This window comes from Lepisosteus oculatus, chromosome 3, assembly GCF_040954835.1.
Source record: "Lepisosteus oculatus isolate fLepOcu1 chromosome 3, fLepOcu1.hap2, whole genome shotgun sequence".
Taxonomy (NCBI): Eukaryota; Metazoa; Chordata; class Actinopteri; order Semionotiformes; family Lepisosteidae; genus Lepisosteus; species Lepisosteus oculatus.
In genome coordinates, this window is record NC_090698.1 from 22,273,267 (window position 1) to 22,293,199 (window position 19,933).

General features: G+C 35.1%; 1 protein-coding gene across 3 annotated transcripts in view; it reads right to left on the reverse strand.

Annotated features, from left to right (window-relative positions):
• smarca2 (SWI/SNF related BAF chromatin remodeling complex subunit ATPase 2) overlaps positions 1–19,933 on the reverse strand; it is a 49,077-nt gene that overhangs the window by 17,880 nt on the left and 11,264 nt on the right. For 2 of the 3 annotated variants that reach the window (XM_015339984.2, XM_069187019.1), the window contains exons 13-27: positions 19,279–19,336; positions 18,903–19,003; positions 17,046–17,193; positions 15,302–15,465; positions 13,476–13,542; positions 12,942–13,052; positions 12,602–12,844; positions 10,564–10,677; positions 9,628–9,735; positions 9,427–9,513; positions 9,115–9,161; positions 8,760–8,926; positions 7,042–7,205; positions 4,567–4,794; positions 3,302–3,328 (exon numbers count right to left, since the gene is read on the reverse strand). In XM_015339984.2, coding sequence (XP_015195470.1) covers positions 3,302–3,328; positions 4,567–4,794; positions 7,042–7,205; positions 8,760–8,926; positions 9,115–9,161; positions 9,427–9,513; positions 9,628–9,735; positions 10,564–10,677; positions 12,602–12,844; positions 12,942–13,052; positions 13,476–13,542; positions 15,302–15,465; positions 17,046–17,193; positions 18,903–19,003; positions 19,279–19,336 — 1,834 coding nt within the window. The remainder of the gene's footprint in view (positions 1–3,301; positions 3,329–4,566; positions 4,795–7,041; positions 7,206–8,759; positions 8,927–9,114; positions 9,162–9,426; positions 9,514–9,627; positions 9,736–10,563; positions 10,678–12,601; positions 12,845–12,941; positions 13,053–13,475; positions 13,543–15,301; positions 15,466–17,045; positions 17,194–18,902; positions 19,004–19,278; positions 19,337–19,933) is intronic. The other variant, XM_006627125.3, reaches the window with a different exon arrangement.

Consider the following 19,933-nt stretch of genomic DNA (forward strand, 5'->3'; position numbering starts at 1 on the left):
AGGAAAATAATCTGTATAGTTCAAATGTGTGAACTATTTATGTACTAAATACTCCTCAAATGTGGGACTGCCCAATTCCAATTTGATTATCCACAAAAAAAAAAAATCACTGGGAAGAAATATGGACTATGCATAGTTCACCAAAACTAGTATTTAAGCTTTCTAATACTCCCACATCACCCAACACTCCTCACTGTAAGCCTGAGAAGTTTAGTGATGTAGTGATTGCCTCTTTAAAAAAAAATGTTTAATTGCTTAAAGCACTAAAACATCAAAACACAAGGAACCAGAAAATGGTCATGTTGAGAAGAAAACCTGTAAGATCATGATCTTTGCAGAAACTTAAAGATTCTGGATAAGTTGCATTGAATTATGAATATTCATTCAAAGGTAAGCTTTTAATAAGTCGTAAATGTGCATGTTTTTATTTTACATTTCTGTATTACATTTTCATTTCATATACAATTCACTGTAGGTAGAACTATTAACTATATTTGTGTGTAATAATACACCTCAATGGGCATTAATGGTTGACTTTACACAGTCATATATTATCTAATTTGTTAATTTTCTCCAATACTGATTTGCAGTCGCTTTGGAGAGACGTTAAACCCCCACACTGGACAAGGGTCACCCGTATTTCTTACCATACTGAAATAGCTTTCTTCCTTGAACAATCAATTAAAATTCCAGTTTTGAGATTTACACAATCAAGTGTTTTTTTGCACCTGTTAACTTGGAAATACATTTATACGGGGCCATTACATAGTGTTTCATTTAATTATTATTTACTGTAGTTGGCTGACACTATTATCCAACAAGATTTACTCAGGAAACATTTTCCTTTTTAAAAAAAAAATCAAAATTTCCAAATTTGGAAACAATTTACATAGCTGGGCTTACTACAGTCACCTGGAAAAAGCACCTTGCACAAGGATACAGCAGCAGTATCACCATGTGAGAACCTGTGATTGACCAGTTATTGACCACCCCCAATGTCACCTTCAGGTTTAAGAGGGGACCCAATACTGTTTCAAAGAAGATTAACACAAAATGTATCACCAATCTAGAAATGTCCTTCTGCCACACAGCTTATTCCCCATAGTGGAGGGAGGCAGAATATACTGTATAATCAGTGACAGCTGAAGATGACAGAACCCAATAAAACCAGAAATGATACTGTACATGAGGTGACATACTGTATTCATGAGCAAATGAGATTTTAAACTCATGGTTCAATTTTAAAGTTTATAAAGTTAACATCTAATGCAATACATGATCACAGATGATTACAAGCAGGGCTCAGAATTTTCCATTCAATTCAAATGATTGTTATATAGCGTCTCTCACAACAAGGCTGCCCCAAGACGCTTAACAATGCAAGTGACCATACATATTGTAGAATTTTGAACACCTGCCCTAAAGAGCCTCCTGATAATTTTGCAAATCAATTCACAATCCTCAAACAGGTTTGTTTAAGGCTGAGCCATAATATCAATGTTAATACCCAATTCTCATCCGAAATCTGTCAGTTAAGTTATTACTGCAGTACTATAGTGTAAGAGTGGGATTGCTTCCTCTTAGAAACATATTCAAACAGGCTAATAGATGAAGTCTTTCCCTCAGTCTATTATCTGACTTGGCCTGTAATTACGGTATTCTAAAGACTATGAAATCTGTTCTACTATTTTTTTCATTTTTACACTTATATTAATTTATATATCTAAAAGTTCTTTTATTTGAAAATGTGATTGATTATAAAAGTAGGTAACCTTACAAATATGAAACTGGGATGCAAAAGCAAAAATAAGAGTTAAACAGAATGCATAAGTAAATTCAAAAACACAAATTTCAAATGCAGTGTATTATAGAAGTAGAAATGAACAGTTTCTAATGTAGCATACCATAGTGTTCAAATGAAAAGTCAGAACATAACAGCTGCGCAGGACTAAAAATTGAAGTGACGGAATTTTATGAGTAAAAATAAATTAATATTAAGAGTCAAGTGTGCAGATAATAATAATAATACTACATTATTTCTAAATAACTGATTCTACCTTTTGCTCTACACACAAATTGAAGGTAACTTGATTTTTTCTCTAATCAGTATGGTCAACAAATCTTTTTACATATAGTCAACTAAACAGTGTTGCTTTACTGTTCTGTGTTCTAAGACTTCAACAATTAAATACAAAAATATTTGAAATGAAAAGCACACATCCTTGCTGAACTCTGAGCTACAATTTTCAACTTTGTATTTTGTACTCTAAACTCTAAAGGTATGATGCAGATGACTGCTTATTGCCATCTTTTTACAGTATATTCCCAAATTCAGAAAAGTAATTAGTGGACTGATTTAGGGACCCAGCTTTTGTTTTAGGTTTTCACTTCTCTGTTTTTTTTTGCTAATGACCTCTGCGTCATCAAAAGCCAGATATGTGATATTTAAAATTTATAAGCCTTTTTGTACTGTGTAATGAGGAAAAACCTTCACCACCCCATTCTGCAGCAACCAGCATTGGTGTTAATGCCAACAGCACAGAAAGAGTCTAACTGCACTGTAAGAGCTGTAAGCACATATGATACATCACGTTTTATGCTTAAATACTATATATTTAATTTGAAGCACATTACCCCTACAGTCAAATGCCATGTGTTTGTATGTTTTTTTCTATGCAGTACTATAAATATTTTCCTTAGCATAATTTGCATTTGGTCCTAGATATACATAGCACTCTTTCCTTCTGTTTTGTTGGGTTTAAAACTTTTTATATTTATTATTCTTGAGCAAAATATATATATATATTCAAAGTAGTAATAATGTTAAATTCTCAAAGTCCTACACAAAAGCACTGTAATAAAATATAATAAATATTATTTATAATATAATAATATAATAAAAGTATAACAAAACTTAATAAATATTACGGACAAATAGTTCTCATAATACCTGTTTTGTATTTGTAGCAATGAATATAGTATGTGGCAAATGGAAAAACATCATAGAGTAACCTAATGATATAGTTTAATGAGTCTCCACACTGGCATTTACAATTTTACGCACCTAAGATGGAACAAAATGGCAGAGAGTTAAACTGCTCATGCACCAAGCTAGGCAACCTGGTATCTGTCAGGACATTCATGCAAATCCATTTGCTTTCAACGAGAAGCAGATTAAACATTTTCGGCCAAACGAAACAGTAAATGCATGAGCAGTATGTTTAGTTAACATAACATTTCATTTCCAGAAAACGTAGATGACAATATTAGGGGATAAAACTGAGGTAAGATATTTATTTACCATCGACGTCTGGACATTGTCTTCGTCCTTCATCAACGCGAGAATAACAATAGAATAGGAAAGAAACAGTTCATGTAAAGTAAAATCGTGTGGATGGTAAATGTAGTTTTAACTGGAAGAGATAGCCAGTGGATTTAAAGATTAAAGCAGCTATCAGTCTACAGGGCCTAATTCTTTGTATATCAAATTACATCTACAGCCATAAAAAGTTAAAATAAATATTGTTGATTAAGTAATACTGAATATAAGTGAGATGAATCAATGAACAAAAGAGAACCTAAAGTTATATCTAGTAAGAACTTCTTTAATCATGTACCACAGTGTAATGCACTTATTTTACAAACTGTACACTGTCAGTCATCTACGTTTTCGAAAACATTTTACAGTAGTTTTAATATCTGCAGTTTAGTGATTATTTTTTGAAAATACAGTATACATTTCTATAATTATAATAAACATAATTATGAATGTTCAAATACTAATAAAATATTGGCAAACTAAAACAGTCTAAAACAGATAAATTAATACAATTTATTTCCAATAGAATAGCATTTAAGAAATACAAGCCTCAGTCTAATGACCCCGGATACTTATGAATGACACTGAACAAGCACTGGATATATAAAGATTATCTACTCCATCTAACACCTTCAAAAAGATAAGACCAAGTATGATAATATTTGCAAAAAAAGATGATGGCATGCAATCACTAGTGTAACTGTGTGCAACCTGCAGGTCCACAGTGCTATGACCTCTAAGTTTAAGGTAATAATTTGTAAAAATTAGCATAGTGTCTGGAAACTACAGAACTATGTTCAATTTCTAGGTTCAAGTAGATGCATACTTGTGGCTATGGGTAAGCATAACTGTTGTAGGGCTGTCAATTTAAAGCCTGGACTGGCCTTAGCTTTTTTAATGATGTCACAGTTAAAATTCATAGGTGATTTTAAGAGTGAAAAAAGTTTGGTTATGTTGCTACGTTTCTATTTGTTGCATTTTTAAACACTACTTTTTACACATTTGGACTTCGGTTTCACAAGGCATTGTCATAAGCTATTCCCTTCATTCATATTGGCATGCTATCGTAACATTTTCTTTCATGTTTTAAATGGAAAAGCTTGATAGAATAAAATATCAAAAGCATTTGGCACGGAAAGGTCGCAGTACAAGTCATGGGCAAAAGAAACACATGCAAAACAAAAAGAAAAGAGAACTTCAATTTGAAAGAAGGATTTCTGCAAATATGATTTACACTGTCAACCTACCTCATTTTGCTCTTCGTGCTCCAAGATAGCTTGCAGAAATGCTCTTCGCTCATGGCTTGATGACTTTTGATCAAACATTCCCGCCTGAATGACCTTTTGGTCAACATTGAGCTTATACTTGGCAGCAGCCAAGATTTTCTCTTCCACACTGTTGACAGTGCAGAGACGTAGGACTCGGACTTCATTCTGTTGTCCAATACGATGAGCTCTGTCCTGAGCCTGCAAGTCCTGTAAGAGGAAACAAGATTTGAACTCTCAAGAGAGTAGTTCTCATCCAAGCTTTAAGTAAATACCAGCTTTATATCTTTATCAGATTAGCTTAAACACCATTATGCACTGGAAGTAATAACACAGCTAGAGCTTCCATTATTTTAATACAAAAGAAATGTACAGTTGCAAGAAAAAGTTTATGAAGCCTTTGGAAATACCTGGATTTCTGCATTAATTACTCATAAAAATGTGATCTGATCTTCAACTAAGTCACAATAATAGACAATCACAATCTGCTTAAACTAATAACACACAAACAATTGTACTTCTTGTCAATACTGAACACATAATTTAAACATTCAGAGTCCAAGCTTGAAAAAGTATGTGAACTCTTGCATTTATTAACTGATAGAACCACCTTTAACAGCAATAACCTCCACCAAACATTTCCTGTAGCTGCTGATGAGACTTGCACAATGGTTAGGAGGAATTTTAGACAATTCCTCCTTATAAAACTGTTTCAGTTCATTGATATTTCTGGGATTCCTTGCATGAACAGCTCTCTTCTTGTGGTGAGGTATGGACTCTGACTTGGCCATTCCATTTTCTTCTGTTTAAGCCATTCTGTTGTTGATTTACTCCTGTGTTTCGGGCCATTGTCTTGTTGCATCACCTAACTTCTATTAAGATTCAGGTGACGGACCACTACCCTGACATTCTCCTGTAAAATTTCTTGATACGATTTTGAATTCATTTTTCCCTCTATGACAGCAAGCTATCCAGGCCCTGAGGCAGCAAAGCAACCCCAAACCATGAAGCTCTCTCCACCATGCTTCACTGTTGGGATGAGGTTTTGGTGTTGGTGTGCAGTTTTTTTTCCCCCCTCCAAACACAGCGTTGTGCGTTTCTGCCAAAGAGTTCAACTTTTGTCTCATCTGTCCACAGAACATTGTTCTAGTAGTGCTGTGGAACATCCAGGTGCAAACTTGAGACATGCAGCAATGTTTTTTGGGGGGAACAACAGTTTCCTCTGTGGTGTCCTTCCATTGACGCCATTCTTGTTCAGTGTTTTTCTTATAGTGGACATATGAACGAGACTTTGGCAAGGCCAAGAGATTTCTGCAGGTCCTTTGCTGTTACCCTAGCGTTTCTTCACCACCTTCAGGATTGCACGCGGCGCTATTGCCGTGATCTTTGCAAGGTGCCCACTTCTAGGGAGAGTAGTAACAGTACTGAATTTCCTCCATTTGTAGACAATGTGTCTTACTGTGGATTGATGAACACCCAGGCCTTAAGAAGCTTTATGCATCTCTACAATTCTTCTTCTAAGGTCCTCTGATATTTCTTTTGATCGGGGCATGGTTCACATGAACAGCTCTTTCTTGAAAAGAGCAGACTCTGTCAGTAACCAACCTTTGTGTGACTTTTTTTATAGGGCAGGGCAACTCCAACCCACGCCGCCAATCTCGTCTCATTGATTGGAACGCCTAACTCCAATTAGCTTTTGGAGAAGTCATTAGCCTAGAGGTTCACACACTTTTTCCAACCTAGACTGAGAATGTTTAAACGATGTGTTCAGTACTGAGAAGTACGATTGTTTGAGTGTTATTAGTTTAAGCAGATTGTGTTTGTCTATTATTGTGACTTAGTTGAAGATTTTTATGAATAATTAATCCAGCACAAATCCAGGTAATTCCAAAGGGATCACAAACATTTTCTTGCATCTGTATGTACTGTACGCAGAAAGGCATTAATGCAGCAATAAATGAGTATGGGTACCAACAGCTTTCTTTGCATTTTTAATGCCACTTACTGTATAGACTCAAAAGGAGCTTCAAACATTGCATAACAGAAGAATGTATGTATGTATTTGTAGGAGAAATTTGTAGACCTGTTTTCATTAGCTTTTTCACTATAACCCCTGTACCAGCACAGGAATGATGAGGACTGTGTACTGTATACTGTGTTTTGAAAGCTTTGTCTTTTTTATAAGGAGCTCTGCCAAGCTCACAGCACAACAGGTTCATTTGGAATACTGCCACAGCTTCTACTGACTTGTGCAAGGTCACAGGTGTCTAGCAAGTTACAGAGGCCACTACAGACAGTGAGCCACATCAAGAGAAGTAATGGCAAAAAACAACACATAGAAAGTCATAAAACAGGACAACAACATAGAACTGCAGAATGAGTGAAATAATGAAGACTATTTCTCAAGTACTAATGTATCCTTCTATGTATTATTAAAGCTTTTTCCAAAATAAAAACCTGATGTGGGTTCCAGTCACTGTCAAATATGATCACTGTGTCTGCAGCCTGCAAGTTTAGACCCAGTCCTCCTGCTCTGGTGCTCAACAAGAAGATGAAGTACTGAGAGCCTTCATCATTGAACTTCTTCAGCAATGCAGCACGGTCCTCTGACTTAGTTGTCCCTATGGAAATAAAACACCATACTTGGTAAGAACCTATCAACAAAATGTATTAATACTTTACCCTTGTAAAAGTATTGGGAGTTTGAAAGGACAAGATAGGAATATGTATTCAGAGAAAGAAACTCGCATGCAAATTATTCTTTATGCACACTTGACAAATTTAAGCCACCCACCACCTCCTTTACCATTTTTTTAAAACACATCTGAAGTTGTAAGGATACTTTCTGACTTCCTGATGTGCATCAGTAAATTTAGCAGGAACTTCTACCACAACTTGCCAGTTGAATCAGTGATCACTAAATGTCAATAAGATATCACCAATTTAGTGAAGTTAAATTAAAAAAATACCCAACCAGAATAAATAAAAACACTGCTTCAAAAATGTCTGATTTAGTCTGACTAATAGAGATATTGATTTTTTAACACAACAATAAGAATTATATTTCTAACAGGATTTAACAGTTTCAACAGTGAAAGAGAATCAAGAACCTAACTCTCATTAGCTTCCTAACTTGTTCTTCAAATCCTGCCTAAACAGCCAGTTGACTAATCCCTTCTCAAACTGCTCTATGATTGTTTTACTATATTTAAATGATAGTTTCTCTTGAATATTTTCTCGTCTTTTACCGTGCCACACTGCTGACTTATATAAAAATATTGTTTCTTTTTTTAAATTCTCTTAAATCTCTATATTGCATATTTTTAACTTTTGGTGCTCTTCTCCCTAGAGCAACTGATCACATCACACACCAATGAGAGAGGACAGAAACAAAAAAACATTTGTGTTTGCAGTGCCCTTTTCCACACAAGCCCACTTTCTTACAATTCCAAGACAGAGTACACCCTGGACATTGGGATCAATTCCAGACCTGGAATCGCAGTCCATCACAGGGCAGACACAGACACACACACTTGCACCAGGGTCAATTTTCTCATAAACCACTTAACCTACCAGTAGTTTTTGGACTGTGGGAGGAAATCACCTAAAGGAAACTCAGGTGAACATAGGCAGAACACAGAAACTCCACGTAGATAGAACTCCAGGTCTGGAATTGAACCCCAGTGCCCCAGTGCGGCGAGCCAGCAATGCTAAGCACTGCAACACCATGTGACCCTATATAATTATGTATTCCACGACAATTTATCACTAGTAATACTGTATTATATATTTCAGACATTTTACAACTAAAGTACACCGTAATTTGTAAAGGGCATTTTGATATATATTTTTTCTACATCTACAAATTTCTGCAGCAAAGATATCAATTAACTTAATTTTCAGATCATGATTAACCAAACGGACTACAGGGAATGTCCCCTGCTAATTCCTGAATAAAATTAAGTTGTCCCAGTGTTTTCCTAACACTCAGACTGCTCGGAAACATGCACGTTGAAAGAGCACTAAGATGACCAACAGTGAACTTCCAGCAACTTCTCTGTTCATCACACTCCATGTTAGAAGTGTTCAATCAAGTCACATAGATTAGTGCATACGCACTAATAAGCTACTGGAAACTTATTTTCTGTCATGTATTGTATGACAGTATGACATACCATCAAGACGCAGGTAAAGAAAATTACGATAAGCGAAATAATCTTCCATGATTGTCATTAGAGACGTCATCTGGCAAAAGAGCAGAACTCTGTGGTTTGTAGCTCGGAGTTTTGGAAGAATGCGATCCAGCAATTCAAACTTCCCAGATGCACGGTAGAGATCAGACCTAAAAAGAAAACAACAAATGTCTGTAAAAATTATACATACATGTAGGTATTGGTCACCATATCATATCTCAAGGTTTAACAAATGACAAAGGTCGAGGTAACAGTATATTGAGGTTTCTATCCACACTCCATGGCCTCAGGATCACTTTTTATGCGATCAATTTTCTACACATATAAAGGTACATACCCATTGATGATGCCATTTGGGTATCCCAAGTGTTCTGCAAAGGACTCCTTTGGAGAAAAAATATTTGTATACTTTAAATAAAGGATTCACTTTTTTTTCCCCAAATGAGCACTCAACTCTTTGAGTTGCAGATACATCATACATCATCCTTTAAAGAATTGTGTCCAGTTTGAAGGAAAATGAATGGAAATGAAAGGACAGAGTTTAACTACTTTGCCTATTGTCATTATCCAACACTCTATATTAAACCACTAGAAATTACATTCGTTTTTTTATAAGAAATATAGTGTCATAACCACCAGTGGTACAAACCTCAATGTGCTGGAACATATAGGGATGGTTACAAATTTTTCTCAGCTGCATGATAGTGTTCATTAGTGTCTTTGCACCTCCTTTACCCTAAAAAAGAAATTTACATTAGATAAACTGTGACATATATGGGAAATACAGAACCTAACAGAATGCCCTAAAATGCCCATAAGACTAGGTCATTTCAGAAGAGCTGTCCTTTACCTTTTTGTCTTTCTCTGAGCCATCTGTAAGAAGGATGCCCTTGGCCTGCATGTGCCTGTACAGGACCTTCTGAATCGCTGACATGTCGCACTTGATGACGTATTCCACCTAAATTAAACAAGGACATGTTACATACAAGCACTGCAACATTTACTTCTTTTTTATATTGATTTTATATTGGTTTGCAAAATAAATGCAAACTTGACAAAAAATTATGTAATCAGGGAAAGCATGTATCAGGGAAAGTTGCACCACGATATGACTGTTTCCTTCAAACAGATTCTGTGACATCAAGGACAAAGACTAAATCTTTGTCCTTGATGTCCCCCCCAAAGAATATTAACTACTGAGTGCATTTTTTAATGATGTACTTTGTTACTTCACATAATTTGAGTTACTTAAAAACAGTCATCGTAATCAGGTCTTGTTACTATAAGCTACTTCAATATCACTACTGAAGGGTGAGGAGAAAAAATCACATGTCTATCTCAAGGAAGGCTGTCATCGTTCATTTCTACTAAACGTGATGGATGGTACACAATTCTGCAGGAGAGCTGCAGCATTAGGTAGTAAGTCTTCATATTTTAACACCGAGACACACAAATCACTTAGTTCAGTGTAGTGTATGGTAAATAAAATACCAGACTTAGCGAGCAAAGAAATCAACCCGTAAAAAATAAAATGTCAAGTTTGAATCAGCCTCATAGTAAGCTGGCTACCTGATTTAGGGTTGCCTCACCTTTGAGTGATGTTGAAACAATGCAGAAATCGAAAATCAGGGAAAGAAGCAGGGAATGTAACTATGCTAATACATTTTCAGTCTTGTTTTAATTACTTGTCAAATTAAAAAAAAAATGCTTGATAGAAATGACGATAATGGGTAACCTCTTAAATCTGGTTTAGTTTCCCCTCATGAGTTGCCACTGCAATGCTAACCTTCTCTGGCAGTTGAGACTCCACTTCCTTCTTCAGTCTCCTCAGCAGGAAAGGCCTAAGCACTTTGTGAAGACGACGGATTATCAGGATCGTCTCCTCCTCATTCAAATCCACCTTTGAGTAATTCAGGGGAAGAAAGATGTGACAAAAATTCATCATCATCTGACCTTTGTTTTTTGGGGGGATCACTTAGCAGGTTTCCTTGTTATTTTTCTAAAGCCCTTTCTTATTAAGCCTGAGGATTTTCTACCTCCTAATTCAATAACCTTAATTCTTACTGTCATTGAGGACCAATGCCACTTTTTACTGATCCCTCAGAGAACACTAAGTTGTACTTGTTTACTTTGATGTAAAATAAACATATACAAACCATTGTGTGCAAATATTCCAACTGAATTTCTGGATATTTAAATTACATATACTACTGGGGATGGAGGCCACATTATGAACTTTTGGGAGCATAATAATGTAACTTTTTATTTTATTTTTAAAACATCAAGAATATAAACAGTGGGAAAATATTGTTTTTAATTTGAAAAAGCTTTATTAAAGTGAAAGTATTTTTTAAAAATAAAAATAATTTAGCAATATTCCACTGTGAAATTTTGATTTTGCTAAATGCGTCAGCTCTTTGAGATTTTCACAGTTTTGGGGATAGCTTGACAGGAGCTGTAGTTCAGACATTAGTCATACACCAGACACAAGGAAGACAATACATAAATCAGATCCTGTGGTTTCAACCAGAATAACCTCAAAACCAGAGGTGTCACCGCAGACAGCTGAACAAGTGAAAAAGAAACCTGTGGACTCCAGCCACATTTCGAGCTGTACACTGAGACAACAATATCCTTTCTCCGGCAAGGAATTATTTTGGCATCCTCACACATACTTGACTGTCTAGCTATAGAGAGTCAACTAGGGAAAAACAGGTCACCCAGCTCGGCAAGGTCCCTCCCAGCTTAGGAGTGAACATCAGCATCCTGAGACTTCTAAAAGGGATCCAGTCATTGATCCTTTAAAACAGGTTTGAAACACAATTCACTAAGTCCTAAGTTGCATCTGAGTTAATCAGAATGTCAACCATTAAAAATAATTTGCAGAGGCTCTTTTGTCTTTTTCTACACTTATATTTTTGGGGTTCAGAAAACACAGTAAAGCAAAGATGTTTAAATTTGGAGTTAGGCATTTTAACTTGCATTGAAAACACGCTCTTAGCAATTTGAAAGTGTTAAAATGCATTAAATATTCAAATACAGTTTAAAATTAATATTTCCTTGATGCATTTCGATGAGCAATAAAAGAATTCTTTCACCTTCTATTTTGAAAGCAGTACAAGGTCAATAAAAATGTGTGAAACGGTGAACCAAAAAGTGTACAGTTTCATATTAGACACTACCAGTAACAATACATGGGCAGGGAAATATTCTATATTGTGTCTTTGTATAATGTAAAGTCTCTTCCAAATGCCTTAAACCATTTAGAGGCCTCTTTTATAAGCATTGAAAGTTCTGTAAACTATCAAATATTCTTTTTTACCTATGGTAAAAACGTACCATACGTGAAACTAGCATATGACATGCCAACATTAGGAGTTACATTTAAGACTGAAAACAGGGAAGAATGTCTTAACACAAAGGGCTAAAGTGTGGTACAAACCAGTTGTTGAAACAGATTCTCTGGCTTCAAACAAGAACTGGCTGGTTAAATGAAATGCTCAAATTGTCTATTTGCAACCAATCCAGCTAGATAGGCCAAATGCACTTCCCTTTTTTTATAATCTTCCCTATGTTTTTATGGGCATTGGCATAACCGCACATTAACTAATGGAATCACTGGTGAGTCAAATTATTAGGCTAAGGTCTAGCAGCTACCCAGCAGGCCTAATGACCCAGTGCCCTGCAGTTACAGACCACATCAAACAAACCCAACCATTCACATAGGCTACTGATAATTAGAATCATGCCCAAGTTACATGTGCTGACAACAGAGCTCCGATGCCTATGAAAAATGTTGTGAAGGATTTAAAAATATATTTTACTCTCTCTCCTGTCATGGCAAAGGGGGCGTTGAACCACTGCTCAAAGGTGCTGCAGCTCTTGAAGATAGTGGGCAGGAGAAAGTTGAGGAGAGCCCAGAGCTCAGGCAGTTTGTTCTGCAGAGGAGTTCCCGTCAGGAGAAGTCGCCGAGGTGCAACGTAATGGGTGTTGAGAACTTGAGTCAGCTTACAGTGGTGATTCTTCATGCGATGGCCTTCGTCAACAATCATGTACTTCCAGCGGATCTGTTTATAAAGACGGAATTCATAACCGTTGAGGAGTTGTCTCCTATAATGGACAACAACCCACTTAATACTGCTTTAATGAAAAAGATTGTTTTACCTTAGCGAGAATGTGTTTATCCTTAATAATATACTCATAGGTTGTCAGAAGGACATTGAATTTTCCACTTCGAAGTTGTGGAACAAGTGATCTTCGCATTGCAGGTGTGCCCTTTCAAATAAAAGAAGATATAAAATACATTCAGATTAAAAAATATATTCAGGCTGTGCAGTCAATCTATCTAGAAGAATTATCATCAAAATGCTGCAAATGCAACTTCTGTATTTCTCTAAATTTCTGACTTTTCATTCTTATACAGTATATACTTCACACAGTCTTAAGTACCTTTTTTCTTTGTGCACAAGTTTAGCGTTCAGAGTTAACCTCCGGTCTTACTCAATTGCTTACTTTGTAATGAACGCTGCAGGAAATGTTATGAGACTTTCTCTTCCTTTACATTGATGCAGTGCAAAATTATGACATATTTAGAGGAACACAACTGAATAAACCCACAAATACAGAGCTACTAGACAATAAATTGCAATAGCAAACTAAAAGTTATGATGTCTGAACCCAATAAAATGGAATGATTACCTTGTAAGCAATCTTAACGACAGATGGTGACCATTTATCCAGTTCATACACCCAATTGGACAAGGTTCTGAAAGAAAAGATGTTTTTCAAGGTGTATTCAAACAGTGCCTTGTAAAAGTATTCACCACCTGCCTATAATATTAAATGAATTATAAGTAATGTACCTTTTTTCAAATTTATTTCAAAATCATCAGGGAAGATATAAAATGCAAACATTACTGATTGGCTAAGTATTCAGCTGTCTAAAGCAGTAACTGGTAGAAGGAATACATTGCTGCTGTATTTTTGTATAGGTCTCTACCAGCTTTGCATCATGCGTTGATGCAATTTTGTTCATTCTTCCGGGGAAATTGTTCTCACAAGTTTACTGCAAAGAATTTATAGAATGCAATCAAAGCCTGGCTATAAATTTTCGATTGGATTAAAGTCAGAACTTGGAGAAAAGTGAAGGTTCTTGAGTTACCCAGTCAGACTACTTCAGCCTGGCATAAGCCTTGTGCTTGGAGAAAAGTGAAGGTTCTTGAGTTACCCAGTCAGACTACTTCAGCCTGGCATAAGCCTTGTGCTTCAGGTTACTGTTCTACTGAAATGTCCATTTTCAATCTTTAGATTCAAGCAGGTTTTCTTTTAGGATTCAACTAATTTTGCATCATCCTTTTTCCCCTCTATCCTGACAGGTTTCTCAGTCCCCCCTGATGAGAATCACCCCCATAACATGGTGCCGCCAAAACCGTGATTGATAGTCAGGATGGTGTTGACTAGATGATATGCTGTGCTTGCCCAGGACATAAGCTTTTGCATTCAGACCAAAATTTTTTTCTCACCTGAGCATAAATCCTTCTGTCTTATGTCTACAGAATATCTCATATGAGTGTTTTTTTTCAATAATGACATCTTTCTTGTCATTCACTCACACAGACCAGCCTTGTGGAGAAACCAAGAAATTGTCAATGTATGAACACTGACTTCCACCTGGGTGGTATGATGCACAGTCAACTTCCTAATAATTCACCTCACTTTACTCAAAGCAATAAGTAACTTTCTCATGATCTGTTACTCTACCACTTCATCCATGATTTATTTCAAAAGCTCCTTGGTGGATTTAGCGTATCACAGTTGTATTTTGAAATTCAGTATCTATTTGAGGGTCCTTACAGAGACCGATGCTTTTTCTGTCAAGTTATACCACTTTGTTTATACACATAGACCAATAACACTATGTTAATGCCCTTTCAAACTATTCATTAGCACCTGTACCATTTTACAGTTGCCCACTTACCCAATACTTGTACAATTTAGAATCTCCTAATTTTCTTTAAAAATCCAATTTAAATACAAAATATCAGCTTTTTATCACCAGACTGGAGTAATTTGTGTAGATTCTAAATACAAATGCAAGTCTAATTTTATAATTATTAGATCAGACAGCAACAAAATGTGAAAACTTTGCAGGACGAATACTTTTATAAGATACGTTACATTTTGTGTAGGAATGTGAAAAAGTACATTTCTTTCCAAGCCTATTTTAAATGTAAATAAAAAAGGGTCTCCATGCAACATTTTGTTTTTGGAGAATTGGCCAGGCAAAGAACGAAAAATATGAAAAACAGGGTTTGACATTTTACAGGTTGCCTCAAAACCTCAAATGAAAGCTCAATGGAATTTATTTATATATATAATATTCTATATTTACTTTGAATTCTACTTTGAAAGCCACAGTTTCATATGAATAATTTTCAAACAGTAAAATATTTATAGGTCCCTTACTCTGAAATATTTTAACATAAATTGAATGCAGTAACACAGTAACTATGGCAATTACTCACGACAGAGGAACGATGATAAGGTAAGGACCATTGAGCCGTTTGTGTTCCATCAGGTACGTAATGAGTGCAATGGTTTGGATGGTCTTCCCAAGACCCATTTCATCAGCCAGAATTCCATTGAGATTATTATTGTACAAAGAAACCATCCACTCCAATCCTTGAAGCTAAAAAGAAACAAATCCATACATACTGTAAATTATTTCCTAAGATCAATTGTCAGCACTATTCCACATCTGTTATCACACTGATTAGATAAACACAAAGTGAAAGACTTGATTTTCTTTATTTTATGGAACATCTGTACCCATTCCATAAAATCATCTGTACTTATATACAGTGTTGTGTTGTTATATGTTGCACTGGTGCTGTTAACTTAAGGAATATATACTTACTGCAAGTCATATACAGATGCAGCCATTCAAAATGCGCGGGCGAGACCTAATTTCTTTAGATACACGATTCCATATTATATTCCCTTTTAATCAAATTCTAAAAGTATGCTTGTTGACTCCGGTATCACGTTAAAGACTTCGATGCTTAAAATGTTTAGGGAGAAATGGAATACTGGTGTGTGTGTTTTCTTTAAAGTACCGAGACCAGCCATATACTGTATGTTTAAGTTCCAAAATTAATATCGTTTATGGCCTTCACACGCGTTGCAGTATGCTATTCTTTTTATGCTCAGGTACTAAGATTTCCCTTCAGTGGTAAAATTCCATATAAATATTCAATACTACAACGGGCACAGTAAAGACGTTTACTGTAAATCTTTCTACGACCGACCAACGGACCATGAGTGCCCCTGTCGGTCAACCAATCACGTACCGCGGTACCGCGCGTCATCGTGCGTCACAATGCGCGATGCCGTAGCCAATTACCTCCAGTACGTGTGTGTACCGCTCACTTTGAATGGCTGCATCTGTACACATAGATAGGCCATATAGAAAAAAAAGTTTCCAGACTTTTAGATGAGTAATAAAATGCTCAGTTATATAAGTTAGTAAAGAAAAAAAAGTTTCTATGGAAACAATGTCATTAATCAGTCTATTCACCAGGTTGCCAGAACACATGAAAACACAAAGCATTGGCAAACTTAAAATAAAAGGAAATTGAATTCCAAAATGTGAAAAAGTACGTTAACAGACAAATTAGATGTGTAAGGAGTACTAGGAACTTAATTTAGTGATATTTTATTGTCATTTTGAGGATGGAAATAAGACACAGCACACACGCATTACTGAAAAGCAGAGGCAATAGATTCATTGTGGGATTATAATCTGCAAAATGTTTGGAATGGACATGCAGAGCAAACGCATATGGCTTTCTGTAGTTTGTAATTTTGCAGATGAATTTACAGAAGCATTTTCCCCTAATCATAACTAACACTCCAGGTCAACTATGCTTTAAACATCAATCTTTTTCGTAGTACTGTAATCGTAAAATGTATAATTTACTGATCATATTAACAGGGAAAAGGGCTGTGAGAAAAAAACATAAATTCTATCTTACAAAAGAAGTACTTAAAACATATGCTTACGCATGTTAGGTCTTTACATTGCCTGGTATAAAACCACTTATAACGTTGATTTAAAAAATAAAAAAATTGGTATAAATGAACACATTTGAAAAGGGATTATAAATGTATAAATGGAAATGGACAACAAGATTTTCTTTTACAAAGAATATACACATTAGAACTATGGGTACTGCTTAGATCCAGATAATAATGGGATTTCAATTTTACCTGATAGTGTTTCAGGGTTCCATTAATAAGCAGAGTGGACTGTTTCTCAACTCTCTCCGTGACTGCATGTGCTACTCCATAGTAAGACTGAGCTCCTCTTTCCCCAGTCTGCATGCTGTACTCATCATCAACATCTTGCTTGGCGGACCTAGAGTGACAAAAGGGTCAAAATAAACCCACTGGCATTCAGGGTAACTTCAGAATCGGTGACAGCAAGGTTGCAAATCCTCACCAAAGCTGTTCCCCATGACCTTACTAAAAATGTACCCTACATACTGAACACATAAATCAGTTCACAAGTTACATGGACGCACAATTCTTCTAGAAAACAGTCACACAGCGTGAAACTAACACAGAACCCCAGATTTCTTTATACGTTGTTTCCATGCTGGCATGCCACTGTACCTGTGAACTGCCTGATCAAAACCATTACCTATTTAAATAAGAATAATTCTGCAGAAGATTGTATAGTTTCCAATATCCTTCCCGAAAACAGTAAAAGCTGTTCTGAAATTTATGGATTGTTATGCTAGCACAAAAGAAAATCAACTATCAATGATCACTTGAAGTCAGAAACTAAAAACTAAAACAAAAAAAAACTACCCTGAGAAATTGTAACCACCACTATGTATCTTATGACTATTGTATCTTAAAAAAGTACAATTTTGTTTTGCATTTTAGAGTTAGAATGATTACTTACTGAAACAAAACCTGATTAAAATCCTTAGTTACAAAAATCAGTCTGTAGGTTTCCATATTAATTTGATGAGTACTCTCAAATTATTTTCAAAACTATAAAATCACTACTGTTTTCTGCAGTGAATATTTTGAGATTATTTAGTATCTGATCATCGTGATACTTTCAGTTGATCTACACATTTGATACATACTGTTCATAGTATTTCTCAGCACTTTCCAAAATAGTTTCAGTACGTATTGTGAGAAATGAACGGTCTGGCATATTTCATTTTAGATATATACTCATTGCAATTTAGTGACGTTATAAGTAAGGTTATTACCCGACTTATATGACATATACAGCCTGTATATGATCACTTGAACCTTACAATTCAAACGGGTGTTGTTCTATGACTACGGATATGTGCGCAGTTTAAAAATACATTATTTTCTAAGGACTCTACTGTGAAAAGTTCAAATAAAAATATTTGTAAAATATTGTATATATTTATATTGTACATTATTAAACATTTTATTTACTTTTTTATATAGGTGTTATTTAAAAAACATTAGTCACAGAATTTATATAAAATATATTTTTACTTCAGCAATGGCTTTTTAATTGTATTTTTTTAAACTTTGTGGATTCCTGGAGAGACAAATGGAAAATTTACACCTTTATTAAAAATGCCAGCTACAAACGCCAAAAGTTATAATCTGCAATTTGAAGATTTATCAAAATTTAACTTCTTTTGTATGGCCTTTAAAACTCAATAAATCACCTAAAACCATAACACTGTATGTTTTGTTTAAACTACAATACGTAACCCAAATAAGTCTCTCACAGTAAATCCTCCTGTAAATGTTAAATATAAAGCCTTAATAAACTTAATTAAAAAGTTCCAAAGAAACCTACTGCTGGGAAGAAAGAAATACAACAATATAAGTCCAATAGTTGTTCTTGAAGCACACTGGACTACAGTATAGTCTAAAATCAACATACTTTAGTTTGTGAATACTTTACCTGATGAAAACAATATTTACAAAACTGCAATATAATCACATTCTTTTTACACAGTAACCATTTGTTAAAATAAAAACAAGTGAGTCAATGCCCTTGAGATTTAAGCTAAAATACTGTTGATAAAACACTGTTATGTAGTAACTTTGGCTACATACTCAATTATGTGCTTTGCTGCCTTCTCAGACACCTCATCACTATTAGGATCAATAATCTTCTTTTCTTCAGATTCGGATTTAGACACCACCTCATCCTCATCCTGTATAGACACAAAACATGCATCTCTGATATCTGATATCCAATTTCATGCTCTGAAATTGAAATGTGTAGAAGCAAAGTTTTAAAAGGAAAGTTTGGAGCAAAAAAAATATTGGGGACAAAACAAAAAACAGGTTTCCAAAGAGAGTATGTCAGAAAAAGATGGGTGTTTACACATGGGATGCTGGCTTAATGACCCCCCAGAATGCTGCATAAGAAGTCACAGGCAAATGCTTAGCCCCTTCATTACAGAAATTCAGAACTGAAAAAACATACCTCTTCTTCAAATTCTGATCCACTTTCTTCACTATCTGATCGAGGAGCAACTTCATACCTTAAAATTAAAATAATATATATTAAGAATAAATGAAGATGAACTGTTAGGATTCCATCATCTACCTTAGTAGGGATATCTGGATTTATTTCCTCAATCTGGAAATACATACCGAAGGGTATATTTTTTGCATTTGCAGTTTTTCCAAACACAGCTCTTAATTCTGACATATAATATTTGTTTTGGCTCATTTTGACAAAAAGTAATTAGAATATGCACTGCGAGGCAAAAGTCTTAGACACAAGATGAATGCATATTAAAAACACCAGATTACTCCACTTGTGTTTCCTACTTTTAACATTACAACCATATAATACAGTTATTAGTAATATAGTTTAGTTTGGTTGAGAAGAAACTTTCTACATTTAGTAATTTACATTTATCAAAATCCTAATAAACTAAATGTAAAATTATACATAAACAGAATGAAGAGTTAGTAGATAATCCATAATATATTAAAATGTAAGTGACTCATTATTAAGTGTTCTTCATCACTGATCATGATTAACTTATAGGCTTTCGTATAACACAATGGATAAAACCAAGCTTCTGCAAAAAGAAATGCACTAAGTAAAAAGAGATGTAGATTATTTCAAA